This window comes from Dioscorea cayenensis, chromosome 4, assembly GCF_009730915.1.
Source record: "Dioscorea cayenensis subsp. rotundata cultivar TDr96_F1 chromosome 4, TDr96_F1_v2_PseudoChromosome.rev07_lg8_w22 25.fasta, whole genome shotgun sequence".
Taxonomy (NCBI): Eukaryota; Viridiplantae; Streptophyta; class Magnoliopsida; order Dioscoreales; family Dioscoreaceae; genus Dioscorea; species Dioscorea cayenensis.
In genome coordinates, this window is record NC_052474.1 from 8,373,278 (window position 1) to 8,392,594 (window position 19,317).

The window sequence follows — 19,317 nt, forward strand, 5'->3', positions numbered from 1 at the left end:
TGAATGCTGCTCAATATGAAGTTTATGTTTATCTTCTTTTCTATTCAATCTTAATATGAAGTTTAATGGTAATATGATGCAGTATTTATCATGATACGTTCATGGTCATTCTTGACATTTTTACAAATTCACCCTTGTGAAAAATTGATAATTGCTGACAAATCTATAAATTAATGAGTGAAATTTAGTACTTTTTGAGTGTAAAATTTTAAACACTTGCATTATAATTTTTATTTATCAATTTAACAGTAATGAGAGCCTTTTGAGTAAATATAAAAGAATCTGAAATATTAAGACACTCTTCAAATAATATATTTGGGGTGAATTATATATATTTTTATTTTCTGAAATTTTTTAATTGTCAAATAATTCTTATCTTTTTATTCAATTTTTAATTGTTGCTGATGATTTTCAGTCATTTTTTTTTCTAAAATTTCATTCTTAACATTGTCACCCAAAAAAATCATTCTTATTCTCTTTTTATGGGAAAAAAAGTCATGAATTCCGCCACATGCACAAAAAATATCATTTTACAAATTTAAAAATAGGGAAAATTACTTACAAGTCTCTAAGAAATTTTAAACTTCCCGTTTAGTCCTTCTGACGTTTCCATATTTTATTAGGTCTCTCATTTTTCAGTCAAATTTCTTTTAGTCCTTGGTGTTAATTCCGCCAGTTAAGTGGATATGAAAGTCACAAATGCCCATGTGAGATGAAAAAGTAAAAGGTGGATAGAGTTTTCTCTTCAAGTCATGTCACATTAAATGTGATTATGGTCATATCTTGTTTGAAGCTTCTCTTTTAGACTTTTGTCTTTTTCACTCCTCATTCTTCTTCAACTTCTTCTTTTTCATCTTGTTTGGGTTGCTAGTGGAGAATATCAACACGTAAGCTTCTTGTTGTTGTTGTTGTTGTTGTTGTTGTTGTTTTTTTCTTCTTCTTCTTCTTCTTCTTCTTCTTCTTCTTCTTTCATGCTTTCATGGATGTGGAATCTTACAAGTTTTTTGAAATTTCATGCTGGTGGAGAATAACTTCTTCTTTTTCATCTTGTTTAGGTTGCCGGTGAAGAATATCAACACGTAAGTTTGTTCTCTTATTTCTTCTTCTTCTTCTTCTTCTTCTTCTTCTTCTTCATGCTTTCGTGGATGTGGAATCTTACAAACTTTTTGAAATTTCATGTAGGTGTCATAAACAATGGAAACTTTCTGTATTGTGGCGCGATAGAAAGGAGAATGGACGTGTACTTTAATTCACGGTCTTAAGCTCATGGGAGGCAATTATGGGTGAGATATGAACGTGTTGGGCCCTGGAAGTTTCTCAAGTGAGAGTGAAGCTCGTGATATCTGACTCATACAAAACACTTTGCCCAATTAAGTCTAACACGGACTTTCACGCATGTTTCATATATACCATACATTCAACAAATTTGTCGTGAATATCACCATCGAGGAAGTGAGTAGGTCTGCGGATGAAAACTCGGACTCTTTGATTCCATCATAATATAACAATGACTGCTATTATTGATTACTTTTCATTTATGTGTTCCTGCGTATTAGATGTCTTTCCCATGTATTACAATCATTCCATGTGTATTATTAGCTTTTCTTGTATATTACAATTATTTCCTGTGTATTATTATTGTTTCTTGTGTATTAAATATGTTTCCTATGTATTAATTTACGTTCATGTGTAATTTGTGTGATTTCTGTTTATTGCCATGCAAGGAGTTTTTCTCGGACAACATGAACCCCAATGGAGATACTTTTCTCTCTTAACATCCTCCTTCTAGGGCGCTTAGTATTGCTGGGTGTTCCCAAACATATGATTGGTCGACATTCAAAAGTAGGTCAATGGCTAATTATTCACCAGTATAGGTTTGACCGACCTATTTTGTGCTAAGTACTGACAGGTGCACTTTTCATTGTCCTACTTTGTGGTAATTATTAACCGGTGCAGGTTTGACGGTCCTACTTTATGCTAATTACTAACAGTGTAGGTTTGACCATCCTACTTTGTACTAAGTACTTGCTGTTGTAGATTTAACCATCCTATTTTGTACAAATTAATTACCGGTGCAAATTTGACTGTTTTATTTCTAATATTTTTTTCGGGATTCATGGTTTTTTTTAAAAACATTAAATATATATATATATATATATATATATATATATCAACCATTATTTTTTAATTAAAAAATAATTATATAAAAAGAATATTTTTAAAACTTAACAGCAACTGCATGCAACAATTTGAATTTTTTTATAATTAAAAAAAATGGAAAAACAGTTGTTAATCTCTCGTTTTCATTTTTTTATTAAAAAAATTACAAAATTTTGAAAACAGAAGAATTTCTTCGATTTTCAAAAATTTTTAATTATAAAAATAAAAAAATGGGAAGAAACTCTCCCGTTTTTCTATATTTTAAAATAAAAAAAAATAAAAAAACTGAAAATAGAAAAAGTTTTTCCATTTTTCACTCATGTATGTATTTTGGTAAATAATCTCAAACATGTCTAATTTAGTAAATATTTTTTTTTATAATATTTAAAAAAAAAAACCCACAATATGAAGGATACAAAGGACACTTTGTATTTAGAAAATGCTGAAATGGATTGTCCGTCCACAGATTAAGAGGAGTTAAGGTGCTTTGACCAAGTCCAGTATTGATGGCAGTTCCCCATGATTAGTGGTATGTACCTTATGGAGTCCTCCAATTTGGTTCTTTCTTTTAAAACCTTCCATTACAGTGTTTTTGATAGAATCAATTCTTTTTAATGTTCACTGCGTTTAAATTATTATATTTAATATAATATTCTGAAACCTTAAGAACATTAAATGCAACAAGATAAATAAATAAATAAATGTTACCCTCTACGGAGGGAATTTTGAGGGAACCAAACCATCAACCTCAGTACTTCATCACGTAATTTTTCTCCCTAATTTTTAATTAAAAAAATACGAAATAAAACAAAAAAACAAAAAAAACCCATCTCCATCAATCTCTGCTGTCTTGATTACTTCCAGAACATCAATTTCGATTTTTTTAAAATAAAAATAAAATTAATTAAAAAAATCAATCCGAGGATAATAAATGTCTGGTGGAGCTATGTCCTGCCACGTCATCAGACAGCCACCTATGAACCTGCTGCCGAGCTATCACCATCCTTAACAAGCGAAGGCGCACATCCAGTGGATATCTTTCCTTCAACTTGCCCCGGCCCCGGTAACCTCACCGCGAAGACGCCGACCCTAAAGCGTCGATATTTTTTCACTACTCCGAGGCTCCAAAACCATAAAATTATTACAATAATAAACCAACACGGTTACGTGGCGCACATGCGGCGCTTTTTCGTTTTATTTAATTGTTCTTTTTTATTTTCAAATTAGTCCCTGTCTTTAAATAATATTTTTTTATAAAACAAATAAACTTTTTTTATTTTTTTCGAAAGTGACCATCACTAACTATATATATAAGGAATTAATCATCTAAGTTGTGCACTCTCAATTGGGGACTAGAGGTTTGAGTTATGAACTCATACCCATAACTAATAATCTTGATCATTATTATTTTAATAAATCTTAAATTCAAGATTTTTTTATTATCGCACTTTTATTTTTTACAATAAAACCAAATACCACTAAATATGGGTTGTTTAGTAGTTAAACTCAAGCATTATTTTCATGCGAACTTGATTGATTTAGATATATTATTGAAAGCTAGTAGCTCTAATTCGACCTTATTTTATAGATATAAATATAAAAAATATTTGGGGGTTTTTTGCAAAATGGAAAATATTAAATTAAGAAATTAAAAAAAGGGGGAAAAATATCTGGTCTGAGAATGGCCTCGTCGACAAGCTCAATGTCCTCCTCGGAGAAATATAAATGTCTGACAAACCAGCAGTTCAATGTCATTCAAAGAATTACTTTGTGGAGGTTCTTCTTCTGGAGCTGGATCCTTCATCGCTCTTTTGTCTTGGAGGTGAGCTTGTTCTCTTCTTTTTCTCCTTTCTTTTCTGAACAATTTGGTTGTGGTTTTTTCTTTTTTGATTGATTTTAGTTCAGGAATGAAAAAGGAAAATTTTGTAGTCTTTTTGGGTTAGATCTTGAATAGATGAAGAAAGTTTTGAGCTTGTGATTTGTTGTTTGTTGTTTGGATGTGAAATGTTTGGTTGTAATGTCTCTCTTTCTTTTGAGGTATTATGGTGACATGGTTAGGTTTTTGCTTGTAAGTATGAGGGCAGCGATGAAAAGAAGGAAAAGAAAAAAAAAAAGAAAAATCTGATTTTTAGGATGAAAGAAGATGTCTTTTTGTGTATTGAATTCTCGACCAGTTTGTTTGCGAAGTTACAAGTGAAGAAACAGAGAGAAAGATGAAGAATTAAAGTAGGAAAGAAGGGAGAGGAAGATTAGATTCCTCTTTTTGGCTTCATGAATTTCTGCATCTCATTCAATCTTGCTTTCTAAGTAGTGTTTGGATTTGAAGAGTGAAATGAATTATGAGTAGTAGGCGGTGTTGATAGTTTTGAGTTTCAATCATTTTTATGTGAAAAATGGTTACATGAGAAGTCCTTGTAGTTTATAGGTTCCCTGTTGCTTCCTTTTCATTTATCGGATAAAAAACACAGGTTCCATGTTCCTTCTTATTCATTTTATCTGAGAAAAAACACCGTTCGAAAGATATTTCCAACGAAGTTGGACATTTGATCTATAAGAGCAACACTATCTCTTTCAGAATTGCTTGTTTTACAGGATTGTTCTATATCTCTTGACAGTAGCTATACATGTGAAAACTTAATTGTCTAATGCTATAATCTGCATATTTATTGAGCTACTGAGGAATTATATGATGAAAAGATTTACTGGATTTATGCATTACCATTGCTGTTGTATTGTTACTGGCAAATACCAGTAGGTGTGAGAAAAGATTGCTTTCGCTTCTCTGAAAGATCGGCATGTCAAGTGATACCGTCGGTCAGAATGATGCAGATGGAAATGTCAATATTGCATTGAAAAGAGCTAAAATTAAGGGAAGCCAGCATCCTTACAGTTCACAATGGATGGATCATTGGATGCAATCAAGGAGCAACTCGACATCTCAAATTCGAAAAGGCTTCACTGTTCCTGGAACGGGAAATAATTCAGAGTTCAGAGAGGCGAAAATGTTAAGCATAGAAGTAATGAGAAGCAAGATCACTGAATATCGAGATGTTTGCCGTTCTGAACCTGGAAAGAAATATGTAAATTCAGATATCCACTCGGAGAAGGGAATTGCTGATGACAAGAAGATTTATAGTTTGAGGAATAATGAAGATGCTTCTGCAGATTGGAAAAAGTTCAGTGCATGTCATTTTCCAAGGTCAGAAAATATGAACTTCGAGGGGAATCACTTTCCTATGTTTGACATCAACCGTAAGATCGAGCACATCTTGTCCTCAAAGAAGAAATCTAAATGTGATACAGTGGCTATTAGAACAGCTGAATCCCAATTTTGGGATTGTGAATCTGTATTGGCTTCCCATGCAGTAAAATTTGCTTCGGAGGAGCATCGTTTTCAAATATGGAGTACAGCAGAAAGTACTGATCATGGGACAAGTTCCTCTAAGTCGGCAGAGGATTCTCCAAGTGATCATGTTGATCATTCTGGACCAGTTTTCAATTACCATAGACTCAACATGGCAGCTCCAATGTACACTAGTAAGCAAGTAAGCCCGTTAAGTTCTAGACCACCTTGTGATATAGTTAACAAGGAAACTTACCGCACCTTTTTGGAGTATGATCAATATAACAGTTGCAAGCGTTTGCCATTTCCGCCTTGCCTGCCTTCTGAAATGAAAGACGACAACCAAATGGAGGGTAGAAGTACATCTCAGTTTAAAAACAAAACAGTGCAATTACGAACAACTTGTTACCAAGATGGTATCTCTTTCCCTATACTCATCCATGAACGTGATAAGGAAATTCTTTCTGATAGCAATAAAGTTTCGCCAAGTCTTGACTGTGAACCAGGGTTGATCAAATTCAGTGATTTTAGGAGTCCAAATCAGCATAAAATGCTGAAATTCTCGGATTCCACCCGGTATTTTCCTCTCATACAGAATATGGGAATCAACTTGTCTGGTGGAGGCAAAATAATCCAAGAGCCAATAAACTCTGCTGCTTCAAAAGAAGCCGCCTCTGTTGAAGCTATTGCGCTGTCTGCTATGTCACAGTCTCATGAAAGAAGACCGATGAGTTTGAAACTGCTGGAGAACTCAATCAGTAGTGAAGATCAAGATCGATCAGGCATTAATCCTAACACTGTCAAGAATCAGCTTGAGTCATCAGTCAAAACCAAAAGGATTCACAGTGATGCAAGACAATCACCAGCACATACAGCAGGTAACAGTTATTTTCTTTGGCGTTGATTATTCTATCCATTTAAAGCTATGAAACTATTAATGAACTGAAATGTCAGTATATGCTTCAAATCCTCATTTCCTCTGGCTGTTTATATTGAAAAGTTTAGAGTAATAATAGTCTTCACTTAAGCATCAGTTCAAGGAATTGGGTGATCTAAATATTTAGGGGTTATGCTGTGGGTACATATACTAGATTTTAGAGGTGTCGCTCAGATCACAAGAAAGCTAAGCTATCAGTTGCTCATTGATTATGTGAATGTTCTTTATTGCAAGCATTATGTGATGTTACACAGAGTAGGTGTATGTTTTGATTGTGAAGGTGCATTCAACCTTAAAAATATGAAACAGTAAGAAGCTGTAGACAGAAAGCATTGTTCTTGTACTATTGTTTGCTGATAGAATTCTTGAAGAAGATTCTATTTTTCTCACCTGAGTTTCTGTAATTCATCTTTTGCAGGTGTAAATTCTTCAAGACCTCAAAAGGTACATGATATTCTGATCTTCCTAATTTGTCATACATTCTTATAGAACTATAAAAGGAGCAGAAAGGAAACAAGCTTCATAGAATCATACACCGTAGAAGTAGTAAGCAACCATAGAACAATGTGAAGAAAAAGCAATGAGCTAATATGCTTGATCTGTGCATATTGATCTAAAAAGCTTTTCACACTTTAGAAATTGAACATGTTTGTATATCAAATATCTTCTTCCCTGTTAACGTGTCTGTCTTCTCCTAGCAAACATATTCTCTGGTGAAGGAAGCAATAGTCAGACATGCGGAGAGTGATCTTCCACGAGTAAACCAACATCTCAAGGATTCAGAAATAAGAGAATCAAGCACCTCTAAAACAGAGAGCATGGATGAAGATCATATCCTATGCCATGTTGAAAAAATGGACAATTTAGAATCCACTCGACCTGTAGAAAGCTCATTTTGCCTAGAATCAAGCAACCGGTGGGTTAAGCGTCTCAGGCATGATCCTTCTGAGTATTTTGCCCATGGTACCAAGCGACTCAAAGTGGCCGATGCTTTGGGCACTGGAAAAGGATGTCCTCTGTACAACGGAGTACTGAATTGCAAAGGATCCAGCTCTGATTTGTCGCCTTCTAGTAAAGAACAGAATGAGTCAGATAAGGCTGTAGTCTTAAAAGAAAAAGGAGAATGCTCTTCAAAAGAACATACAAAGGCAGTGAATTCTTGGGTTAGGAGATGGTGTTATAGCAGTCAGCAAACCACCACTCCTCAAGTGACCCAAACAGTACCTGTGCATACCAAAATGGGGGATACAAATACTATGCCTGAAAGAACCAAAGTGAAGCAATTACCAAGCCTTGCAGCAATGGCATTGATGGGGAGATCAGTGAGTAGTTTTCGGCGTTGTGAATTTCAGCGGAGGGGATCTTCAGTTGTTTGGAACACAGAGCAGCCCTGATTGCAACAAATGGTCGTTCTCAGAAAGCTCTAAAGCCAATAGCTGAATAGTGTACAATGAAGCTGAAAGTTCTCTCTCTTGCCAAGTCAATAGAATAATTTTGCACTGGTACGCCTCATGCTCATATTTGGTTTCTCATTCTTAAGTCTTTTGTTGAACATTAGGATTGAGAATCTAGAGTCAAAATATGGCTACTATTGCATGCATCTTATTGGAAACTTGAAACATGTGGTTTCAATACTGCAAGTTCTCTTCAAAGAATTTGTTAGGTATCCATTTCGATTGTGTCCAAACTCAATTGACTGGGTTCGATTTCAGAATTCAAGCTGCAAGTCAGAATTTACATGCCATATGCCAAGCCACCAGTGGAGGTTTTTGTTTCTAATAATGCATTTGCAAGTTCCATTTCAAAACTAGTTCCATTGGAGACCTGAGGTACTTCTTGTATATCTCTTTTGCACTTAAGAATCAAGATACAGTTTGCATTGGTTCGATAAAAATCAATTATCTAGACCCCAAAAAAGGGTTGCTTGTAGCTAAAGATTCTTTTCATATTCATCAAGCATGAGCGAACCTTGGTTAGATGAGCTCCTGCAGAAATGGAATGTATCAGGTGTCAATATGTATATATTGTATATGCATGTCTTCTTTTCAGTGTTAAAATTTGATCCTTATTACCTCTGTACGCTTGACCTAATCATCGAAGATGGTTAGTTATATTTGTGGAATAAGCTTGACAACATCAGCAAAATTTTCCTCTAAGAAACCAATCTAAAGGGTGTCCTCTCCGTCAGATTTATCGCTCACAAGATTTTCTGGCTTCCGTTTCTATATGTTGCTAGGTTGGAATTGCTCAAAGAAGAATCCTCATGACTTGCATTTCGGTCTTGACTGCTTGTATTCCAATTTCTTCTTGTCAATTTACAGGGTAAGTTTGTATGTTATATACGCATGATTTGGATTAGACTATAGTTTGTCATCTTGCCTTTGCTAGGGAGACAATTTAATTTCAGGAAGGATTAATCAAACACAGACTTGCATGCATTATTTCAAGGAATTCTCAAAATTGACCATTTCTAAGATATTAGTGATTTGTTGTGATGAATGATGTTAATTTCTCCAAAACTTAGAACAAGTAGCAGTAAACAATGTAAAACTTTGGTGAGAGTGTACTGAACAAAATAGACATCAGTCGTTTGAACATTTACTTGCCGCAGACTACCATTCCATCTTCAACATGGCAACTTGCTTGCTCAAGAGCAGACCTGAAGAACCCGCCTCCGTCCACTCTTGAATCCATTGATGGTGGTGAGAACTGTGAGATGATGTCTCGAAGTGTCACAACGGCCTCTGGTTCGCCTGAATCCTTAATTAGGATGGTGCAGTCACTCTTGGATGAAACAACATTTTCCATTGCTTGCTTCAGAGTGTCAGACTTCTTGTTTGTTATCCATACATTAATAGGAGGACTGAAATTGAAGTTTCTTACCATTGTTGGGGGATCAGTTTTCTCTCTGTATGATGAGATGAATTGTCCGACAGTGAAGCTTCTGCAAGTATTTCACATCATCCAAGTCAAGTTACATTCATCGATCCCTTTAATCAATAATCAAAGCATAGGAAGGTGAGGATTAAACTTACTTTCTGTTCTCAAAGAAGCTATCATCATCAAGAAGAAGGTGAATGTCACTGCATCTCAAGTTTCCAATTAGCTTTTCAGCTTTTCGATCGATAACCGGGGCTCTATCAAGTTGTTTCTCCCATAGGACATGTAGAGCATCTGCTAGTGTTTGGTCTGCGTACACACAAACAATGCCTGCATTTGCAAACCTGAGGTATAACACAGACGAGACTTAGTTTACTGAATTATCTGCTTTTCTGCAATTATATTTCAAACAAAAGTTATTTTCTTTTCTGCATGATAATGAATTAAGTTTCTATTGCAATCTAAATCACTAGAGTTCCTAATGAACTTTACTGCATAAATTAATTCCGTCGCATATAAAGAACATGAACATCTGAAATAAAAGTTATGCTCTATAATCTCTACATACCGAAATTCAGATAATGCTTTGTCTGATATTTGATCAAACCATTCTAGTCCACTAGACTTGAGAAGTAACTCCACCACTGCATACTATGCAAATACTGACTTCTTAGATTTTCCATAGGAAAAAATATGACACAAATATATGCATGCATAAACTAAAAAAATTACCTGAGTGACAAAACCAACTACACAAGAGTTGGAAGATTCAACAACTGGTGCTACTCTAACTCTATGATGTTTAGCAAAGAGCAGTTGCACATGAAAAAGAGTATCATCGGAGCGAACCGGAAAAAATGGTTCCCATAAGAAAGATTTAGCAAGCTCTCCAATCTATTTTTCAGATTAGTTTAACAATCATATCATCAATGTAGTTAAACATTCAAAAGAACACTCTTGAATCGCATATATATATATATATATATATATACACACACCTTTGTTTTCCCAATTTGGGGACTCTGCTCCAATGTTTTGAGAAATCCACAATTACAGCTTCCTGATGCAAGCTTATCTTTCTCAAACTCCTACCAAAAATTTAACACAAATTAGGATCAGATTATGCAAGAAAGCAAGTGATTAATTACCTCAAGAGACCACAAGACCATGCTGGAGAAGTCAATGAATCCAATGTCTCTATCCAAGAACTTCCCAAGATCAGACTTCACATCATCCACAATTGGAGCACCAGAAACCTTCTTATTGTACAACAAAGTGATCACATCTTGTACATAGTCATCTGGTTTTATCTCCAGAATCAAGTCTACATAATACACCCAATAATTAATCAAGACATTGAAATCTAAAGTTCCAAATGTGAATATGATAAATCATGACATTCAGCACAGAGAGAGAGAGAGAGAGGGACCAGTGGGGCTGTTGATGCCAGGTAAAGAGCTTATAGGAATGTGATTGAGAAAGGACTGAAGAGCAGAGGAAGGGTCTTTTTTTGGTTCATGTTGATCTTTATCTCCTTCTATGCTTGTGTTGCTAATGAACCTCTTGTTCTTTTTCGGCAATCCATTGCAGTAGGCTCCTCCATGGCCACCTTCTCCACCTGCCTCAAATCCATTGCTCTCTTTCTGATTAAACTTCTCCTTGATTAAATCTTGAATGAAAAACTAATACTAAAGATTGTTGCGTTTCTCTGTCGTTACTGTTTATTAGGTTGAGATTAGGGGATGAACTGGTGGTCTGGCCACGTGGCAGAATATAAACATACCACGTGTGGGAAAAAAAAGGTGACGTGGAGATCTTCTATTGCATGATGAGTGAAACAAATGGCACGAAAAACTAGGGAAAAACACATGGCGGAAAACGGTTGTTGCAATGGAACAGTAGTAAATACTCCAGTCTTGTTTTTTAACTTGTCTCATTCTTATGGTTTTTGCTTTTCTATCAAGGAAATTTGTGAAAAAAAAAAAACTACTCATAATTGTGATTAATAGGTCCTGAGTTTAAGCTTTTTATATTATAATTTAATTTTTTAAGTTCTGTTATAGGAGTTCTGTGTAAGAAATACCTCTTGTCCTACCCTCTAAAAAAGACTCGCTTGTTCTTTGTTTTGTCATCAACATTATTCAAAAAAAAATTTATAAAACATTAAATATTTTTTTATAAAAATTTTAGCCTTTACATTAATGTACTTTTACGACTTCCAATAAATTAGATTCAGCGATTTTCGTAGTTTTTTTAATGTATATACATACTTTGTAAATTTTTTCCCTTAAATTTTTTTATTTTTAAAAAGTGGCTTTATTTATTTTTACTTTTTATTTTAAAGAAAGAAATGTTCCGTTTACCCAAAAACAACTCTGAACAATAAAACTAACACCAACTCATATAAACTTAAAACATTAAATGGCAACATATCCTTGATAATAAAGTGATACAAATAATAAATGAAAAAAAAATAAACAGTAACATATGCAGATAATAAACTCAAAACATTAAACAACAACAGATACAGTTATTCTTCAACTTTCTTCGCAATATCACTGATCATAGGGAGGCGGTGGCGAGTTATCATGGTGACCAGCTTCATTTCCTTTAAAATTAAAAATAATAATAATAAATATATATTTCATAGAACAAAAATTAAGAACTGGAAGCAAAAAAACAAAAACAAAAAAAAAACAAAACAAAAAAAAACTTCAGTATTAAAAACAAATTTCTTCAAATAATCATTGAGACATATAAGCCTGAAATTACACCATTAAGATCTCCTTTTTGGTTAATTTGCTAGTAGCTAGGAAGTACGGTATGCTGGTGCTAACACCTACAATAAAAACCAGTGTTTTCAGACCAGGACCGGACCGGACCGGGCGGTCGGACCGGGTTGACCCGGACCCGGCCTTAAAACCGGTCCGGTTCAATATATAAAACCGGATTTTGATAAAACCGAGGGTTGAACCGGCAACCCGGACGATCGAACCCGGTGACGGTGACTCGGCCGGATCATCAACCCGGGTTTGCACCAATTTTTTTTTTAATTCTTATTTTATTTTTATAATATATTAATGTTTGGGGGTTATAATATAAAATTATAAAACTAAGGAAGGGAGAGACCAAAGGAATATTTTTATCTTAATTTTTTAATGAATTTTTTTAGTTGTGTATTTCCTTGTGAATATTTTTTTATGCTTCTCAATTAATCTTTATATTAGTTTATTATTATGTTATTGGGTGTATTTTTACATTTTTTTAATGTGGTGTACTTCAATATTTATTTATATAAAAATACTCACTTAAATTTTTTTAAAAAAATCATGTTTTTTTATTTTTTTATTTTTTTATTCTTCAATATTTAATTTTTTTAATTATATATAACTAAAAATTATATTATTTTTAATAAAAATTATTGACCCCGATTCAACCCTGACCCCTATCCTTCTCAGGGTCGATAGCCGGTCCGAGTCTGAAAACCTTGATAAAAACATCCTCCATCAAATCGGTAAACAATATGCCATTGCCCTCGCGAGGAATATTCCCTGTACATATATACAAGTAAGTTAAGATAATTGTAGTTAGAAATTGTGAACATCAAAATGTGTCGGGCCCAAATGTTTGGCCCAAACAATATAAACAATGATATAGAATAAAACAAATATATAAAAAAAAGGTCGCGAATGTTATGATGACCCTTTTGAAATTTATTTCTAAAAGCAACGCATCACAAATATAAACACCCAAATAGATCAAACTCCCGGTCAAAATCTTAAAAGCGATTAACCAACTAAATTTGCTCTGGCCTCAAGTTTCTGCATTACGCCCACCATCTATGGACGAAGAAAGGTTGGAGACGGATCAAGAGGGAACGGCCTGGCGTTACTGCCCTCCCTTTCTTATAAGAAATAAAAAAGACAAAGTAAAATTCTCATATGCCCTGGTTGTCGGCCATGATGGTTCTCCGTTCCTGGACACCACATGAAAAAATACTGATACAAGACGATACATGAAAAAAAACACCTATATCCGAATTAAAATAAAATAATATGACTCACACTAGATTAGTATGTATTGATTGACTAACCCAAAATCTTATTAAGTCTGTACTGACTGACTAACCCACACTAAACCAGTCTGTATTGCAGGTGGCCCAAGCCATAAGCCCACCACTGATCGTATTCAAAGTCATCTCAACAATTTCCAACTAGATTTATACTAAATGAGCTTTATATATATGCAAGTAGAATTACTTGTGGAGGGCGACTCCATTATGTTTACAAAGGTGCGCAAGCCATTGCTTAGATGTAGCATATCAAGCAAACATTCTATGCGAACATTCCATAGATCATACAAGATTTTTAAAAACTATTTAACCAAATCTTAATGTGAAAGCACATCTTATGCTTATCTTGACTACCATCTCAACAACTCCATGAAAGACTATTTTAGAAGATGATTGGAACACCCATGTTGTTAATGCAAATCTAGCACTTCATAGCACTAAACATCAAATATATTCTAAAAGAGAAACTTTATCTATTATTATTATTTGGCAACAGCTATTGTAGTAATAGATGGCACCAGGATGGAAAGAAATGGAAACTAAATTGAATTGGATAATGCACAATGAAAACAATTGAGACCAAAACCAGGGTAAGTGTTTGCTCGTACTGGGTTATGTTCTCTACTGTTCCTTATTGTTGTTTTAATCATGATGCAATTAATATGAATCCTTTTCATTGTTGCAAGTTCAAAGTTAGATTTTCATCAGCCCTCACAACCACACTACTATGCATTTGATAATTATGTTTTACACATTCACTCTTGCAAGGTTTGTAAGATTTCTTGAATATGCTCATGCATGATTTTCTTGTACAGGAAGCTATCAAGGAGTTAATGGTGAGCAATAATACCAAGATGGTCTCAGTCCATGCTAGTTAGCAGATTTCTCTATGTTTCATTTGTTCATAAAAGGGATAGACAATACTATTTTGTAATGAATCTATACCATTTCTTATTGTGCTTGTTTTAATTCATGACTTATGAAAACTTTTGTTATGTGTCTTTTGATTTGATCAATAAAATTATTTTTAAATATTGTTATTTATCATTTTTGTTTTTATCTATTACCAGGTGAAAAATATTATAAATTATATAATATGCACAAATTATATAGATATAATGATGATATTATCTATCAGTCAAAAGATGTCAATTTATTTATAGATTTACTGACCAACATATCCGTCACTAAAACCTTCAAAAATTTATTTTAAAATAGAGATATAATGATGGAAGCTCCAACATTATACATATACTGATGGCATCATCCATCACTTTAGAATTTGATCTAAAAATGAAAATATAGTGACGAAAACTTTCGTCATTATAAATATAATAAGCATCATCCGTTAGTAAAACTTTTAAAAATTTCATCACTATAGATATTCTGACGGTATTATCCGTCAATAAAAACTTCTAAAAATTTCATCACTATTGATGTAATGACGGTATTATCCATTAGTAAAAAAATTTTTATAATTGATTTAAGAGTAAGGATTAAGTGACAGACGTCTCCGTCAATATAGGTTATAGTTACAAACTCTATATTGTCACTATATCCTAATAGGATATTGACATAGTTTTTTTGTCAATAAAAGCCTATAGCGTCGAGGGATAACTTGACGAAAATTTTACTGTTGCAATAGGGTTCATGGCCGTCGAGTATATCATAAATAGAGGTTTTAGTGATGGATTTTTGACAGTCACTATATAACAATTTTTTTATAGTGAATTAGTTGATTTGCTAGTGGCTAGGAAGTAAAGTATGCCGGTGCTAAGAGCTACAATAAAACATCCTCCAACAAATCTATAAACAATATGCAATCGCCCTCAACAAGGAATATTCACTATATATATAAGTGAAGATAACTGTAGTTAGAAATTGTGAACATCAAAAAAATTTTACCTATGTCGGGACCCAAAAATCGTTTGGCCCAGACAATACGAACAAACATATAGGATGAAACAGATAAAAAAAAAGCACCCAATGATATGATGACCCTCTTGAGATTTATTTTCAAAAGCAATGTATCGCAAATATAAGCACCAGATCAAACTCTGGGCCAAAATCTTAAAAGCGGTTAACCAGCTAAATTTGCTCTGGCCATTACGCCCACCATCCATGGATGAAGAAGGTTGGAGATGGATTTAGAGGGGGATGAATATGAGGTTGGAGATGGATCGAGAGGGAGATGAATATGGCCTGGCGTTACTGCCCTCCCTTTCTTATAGGAAATAAAAAAGGCAAAGTAAAATTCTCATAAACCCTGCTGGTTGTCAGCCATGTTGGTTCTCTGTTACTGGACCTTATCACCATTTTGGAAACTTTTTTGCACTATCAAAAATTTAAATTTAGAGAGATGCGTATTAGGAAATAAAAATGATAGTTAAATTCTCATAAGCCCTGCTGGTTGTTGGTCTCCCTATCGCAGATTAGCTTATCACCATTTTGGAAACTTTTCTGCACTACCAAAAATTTAAATTAAGAGAGATGTGTATCAGGGATGCTTGCGTGAAATGCTAGAAATTTAATGGAGTCGCCCTCCGCGAGAAACTTTACCTTCATATATATAAAGTTAATTTAGGATAAGTCTAGTTGGAAATTGTTAAGATGCCTTTGAATATGATCAGTGGTGGGCTTATAGCTTGGGCCCCCACAATACAGACTGATCTAGTGTGGATCAATCAATCAGTATAAAGTGATCCAGTGTAGGTCAGTCAGTTAGTACATACTGATTGAGTGTGGGTCATATTATTTTATTTTAATTCGGATATAGGTAAACTCAAAACATGAAACAAAGATATAGATAATAAACTCAAAACATTAAACAACAACATATACAAATAATAAACTCAAAACATTAAACAACAATAGATACAACTATTCTTCAACTTTTTTCACAACATCACTGACCATGGGGAGGCAATGGCGGGTTGTCATGGTGACCAGCTTCATTTCCTTTAAAATTAAAAAAATAATAATAAATATATATTTCACAAAAAAAAAAATAAGAACAAAAAAAAAACATACCTTCGGTATCAAAAATAAATTTATTCAAATAATCACTGGGACATGTAAGCATGTAAAGCAAAAGGACAAAGAAGCCTGAGATTACACCATTAAGAAGGAACGCTTCAACCTCCATTTTGGTTGATTTGCTAATGGCTAGGAAGTAAAGTATGTTGGTGCTAAGACCTACAATAAAACATCCTCCAGTATATTCGTAAACAATATGCAATCGCCCCAGCGAAAAATTTTCCTTATATATTATACACACGTATGTGAATATGATAAATCATAACATTCAGCAAATAGAGAGACTAGTGGGGCTGTTGATGCCAAGTAAAGAGCTTATAGGAATGTGATTGAGAAAGGACTGGAGAGTAGAGGAAGGGTCTTTTTTTAGTTCATGTTGATCTTAATCTCTTTCTATGCTTGTGTTGCTAATTAACCTCTTGTTCTTTTGGCAATTCATTGTAGTAGGCTCTTCCATGTAGGGGTGTAAATGATACACCTCTACTCGCAAGCTACTCGGGTTCGACTCGGTGAAAACTCAAACTCGACTCGGTCATGGTCGAGCCGAGCTCGAGTTCGAGTAGCTCGAGTAGTCGAGCGAGCCGAGTTCGAGTAGTTAGATACTTGGCTCGAGTGCTCGCGAGCCTAATCGAGTAGTGACATATATATATATATATATATAATATTTATTATATAATTACCATTATATCTTTTTAAAGTTAAAATATTAATATTTTTTAACAAAACAAAATTTTCTCTCATTCTTACGAATGAGAAAGAGAATTGAGCCCGTGACTCAGCCGCCCCATCATCCCCATCCTAGCCTAATTCATCCCATCCTTCAACCCTAAACGCCGTCAGCCCGTCACCGGCGGCAGTGGCGGCGCCGGGGTGTGGCGAGGAGGGACATCCGCCACACCCTCCGGCTATTTGATAAGTGGGGGTATAATGGGAAATAAGATGATATCTTGGAGATGAGCCCATTGCTCCACTCCACTCCACTGCTTACTAAGTGAGAGATAGAGAAGCAGTGGAGAGGAAATGGGTGGAGATGATGATGCCATTATTATATATTTTTCTCTCTTTTTTTAATATCTTTTAAAAATAAAATATCTTCTAAAAATAAAACTACAAAGTGGTGAGATTTCAAAAGGGCAGGGTCAAAATCAAGAAATAAGCTTAGCTCGACCAGGTGCTACTCGTTGGGGCTTTCACTATAAAACATTACTCCGACTATTTGATATGTGGCATTCATTGGAAGAGGTGTTCTTTGCAATACAACAAGATGGTGAGATAAGGTTCCGGTGCTTGGAGTATTCCATTGGTTAGGAAAATTTAGTTGTTATTCATGTACTTGTGTATAATAATGAAGTTTTTTTGAATTAATTTGACTTTCTTGTTATTGAATGGATCAATTAACTTTTGATATGTTTTTTATGTATTTATGTTTCATGTTTGTATGCCAGATTTTTTGTTGACCGGTCGGAATGTTTATTCGGCGGCTGGAAATTTTTTTCCCATCAACTTTTGCCCCACCCTCTAACGAGTCCTGGCACCGCCACTGACCGGCGGTGAGGTGCCAAACCAAGTAGTGAGCTTGCAAATTCCCAGCGCCATTACTCTGTTCCTCTTTCTCGTTCTTCGTCTCCATTTCGCATCTCCGATAAAATTTGAAATCCTTGATCTCCATCAATGCCATCTCTGGTGATCCTCTTCAGGACTCGTGCCCTGGCGGATGCTTCATCGATCTCATCGGCATTCGCGGAGAGGAAGTCCCAGCTCGAGATCGCCAAGAGGCAAGCCGTGGTTTATTCTCTCTACGCCCCTAAAATCAAGAGCGTCATGGAGATTGAGAACCTCTGATGGATTCGGGTGAGAAAAGTCGGAGTTTTTATTGTTTGTTACTTGAATTGTCAACTGATGAAAGCTTTTGATGAGGTGCCATGTTGAGAAAGATCATCTTCTTATTGTGATTGTAGTTTTGTGTTGTGTGTATCCATTTGGAGAAACTGAAAAGTAAATTTGGATTGTGAATTGTGGCTATCTTGATGAAATTTTATTCTATGTGTGAAACCTTGGTGGAACAAACATTGCAATGTCACACCGGGCAGGAATCAGCATTTTCATATCATATTCAACAGTACGCCGATGTCTACACCAGTAAGCCGGGCAACTTCTTGCTGTACCCACCTGAGGCATGGCTTCATGTGCCTTTTGATATTAAAATCATGCCACATCATGTGAAGGTATAATTATTTTCCTCACTCATAACTTGCTCATTTGATAGTACAGCCATGCACTCCAACTCATGACTCATGAGCAAATTTCAAGCTCTGATTCTCTATCATGATTTATAATTCAAATTTTCAGTTCTTATTTTTTGTTTTTAATCTTATAATGCAGGTTCCTTCAAGTCTTCTTAAAACACGAGAACATAGCCAAGCACACTGTCAAGTATCGTCTGGTTGAGTAATTCAGGTTAGCTTGGCTCATTACTTTTCCTTGACTTCACAACAATTTACAAATGGAAAACAACTGTTTTGTCTTGAGAGTGCTCTGCTTGCTGACATATTTTCCACTGCCAGTGAGCTTTGCCTTCAAACATTTAGCATTGAAAATTCTATATTAGTCTGTAAAACCGGGCGGTGGAATTAGTTGAATATTCGTCGTTTTTCACATAGATAATTTTGTTGAGAAGCCAGCCACATCATCTGTTTCAACAAACAAATAATATCCTTTGCCTTCTCTTTCCTCCCCTTGTTTTTGTTTTATTTTTTTATTTTTTATATTTGGGTGTTAATTTTATGTTTGTGTATATCCCTGACTTCTCTTAAATAGTGGGTGTTTATAGCTTTTTTTATTTTATTTTAAAAAAACCGTTTATTGATAATCATTTGTTGCATTCATTTC

General features: G+C 34.6%; 2 protein-coding genes across 6 annotated transcripts; one reads left to right on the top strand and one right to left on the bottom strand.

Annotated features, from left to right (window-relative positions):
• The first annotated feature begins 3,846 nt into the window (after positions 1-3,846).
• On the top strand, positions 3,847-9,187 carry LOC120259382. 5 transcript variants are annotated; one of them, XR_005536098.1, is made up of 7 exons: positions 3,847-3,982; positions 4,916-6,381; positions 6,859-6,884; positions 7,139-7,942; positions 8,153-8,269; positions 8,677-8,762; positions 9,052-9,187. XR_005536098.1 is itself a non-coding variant. In XM_039266971.1 (4 exons), the coding sequence occupies exons 2-4, from the start codon at positions 4,956-4,958 to the stop codon at positions 7,832-7,834; spliced, it is 2,148 nt and encodes a 715-aa protein (XP_039122905.1). In that variant the 5' UTR covers positions 3,847-3,982; positions 4,916-4,955; the 3' UTR covers positions 7,835-8,462. The 5 variants fall into 5 exon arrangements, 2 of the variants coding, with proteins under 2 accessions (XP_039122905.1, XP_039122906.1); XR_005536099.1 differs by lacking the exon at positions 8,153-8,269; XR_005536097.1 differs by lacking the exons at positions 8,677-8,762; positions 9,052-9,187 and having other exon boundaries at positions 8,153-8,462.
• LOC120258653 (SNF1-related protein kinase regulatory subunit gamma-1-like) lies at positions 9,039-18,106 on the bottom strand. Its single transcript, XM_039266103.1, has 8 exons — positions 17,933-18,106; positions 10,750-11,002; positions 10,469-10,644; positions 10,319-10,408; positions 10,053-10,214; positions 9,889-9,971; positions 9,476-9,664; positions 9,039-9,384 (listed from the first exon to the last, which is right to left on the bottom strand). Exons 1-8 carry the CDS (start codon positions 18,104-18,106, stop codon positions 9,039-9,041), a joined length of 1,473 nt encoding a protein of 490 aa, XP_039122037.1.
• Positions 18,107-19,317: the final 1,211 nt, after the last annotated feature.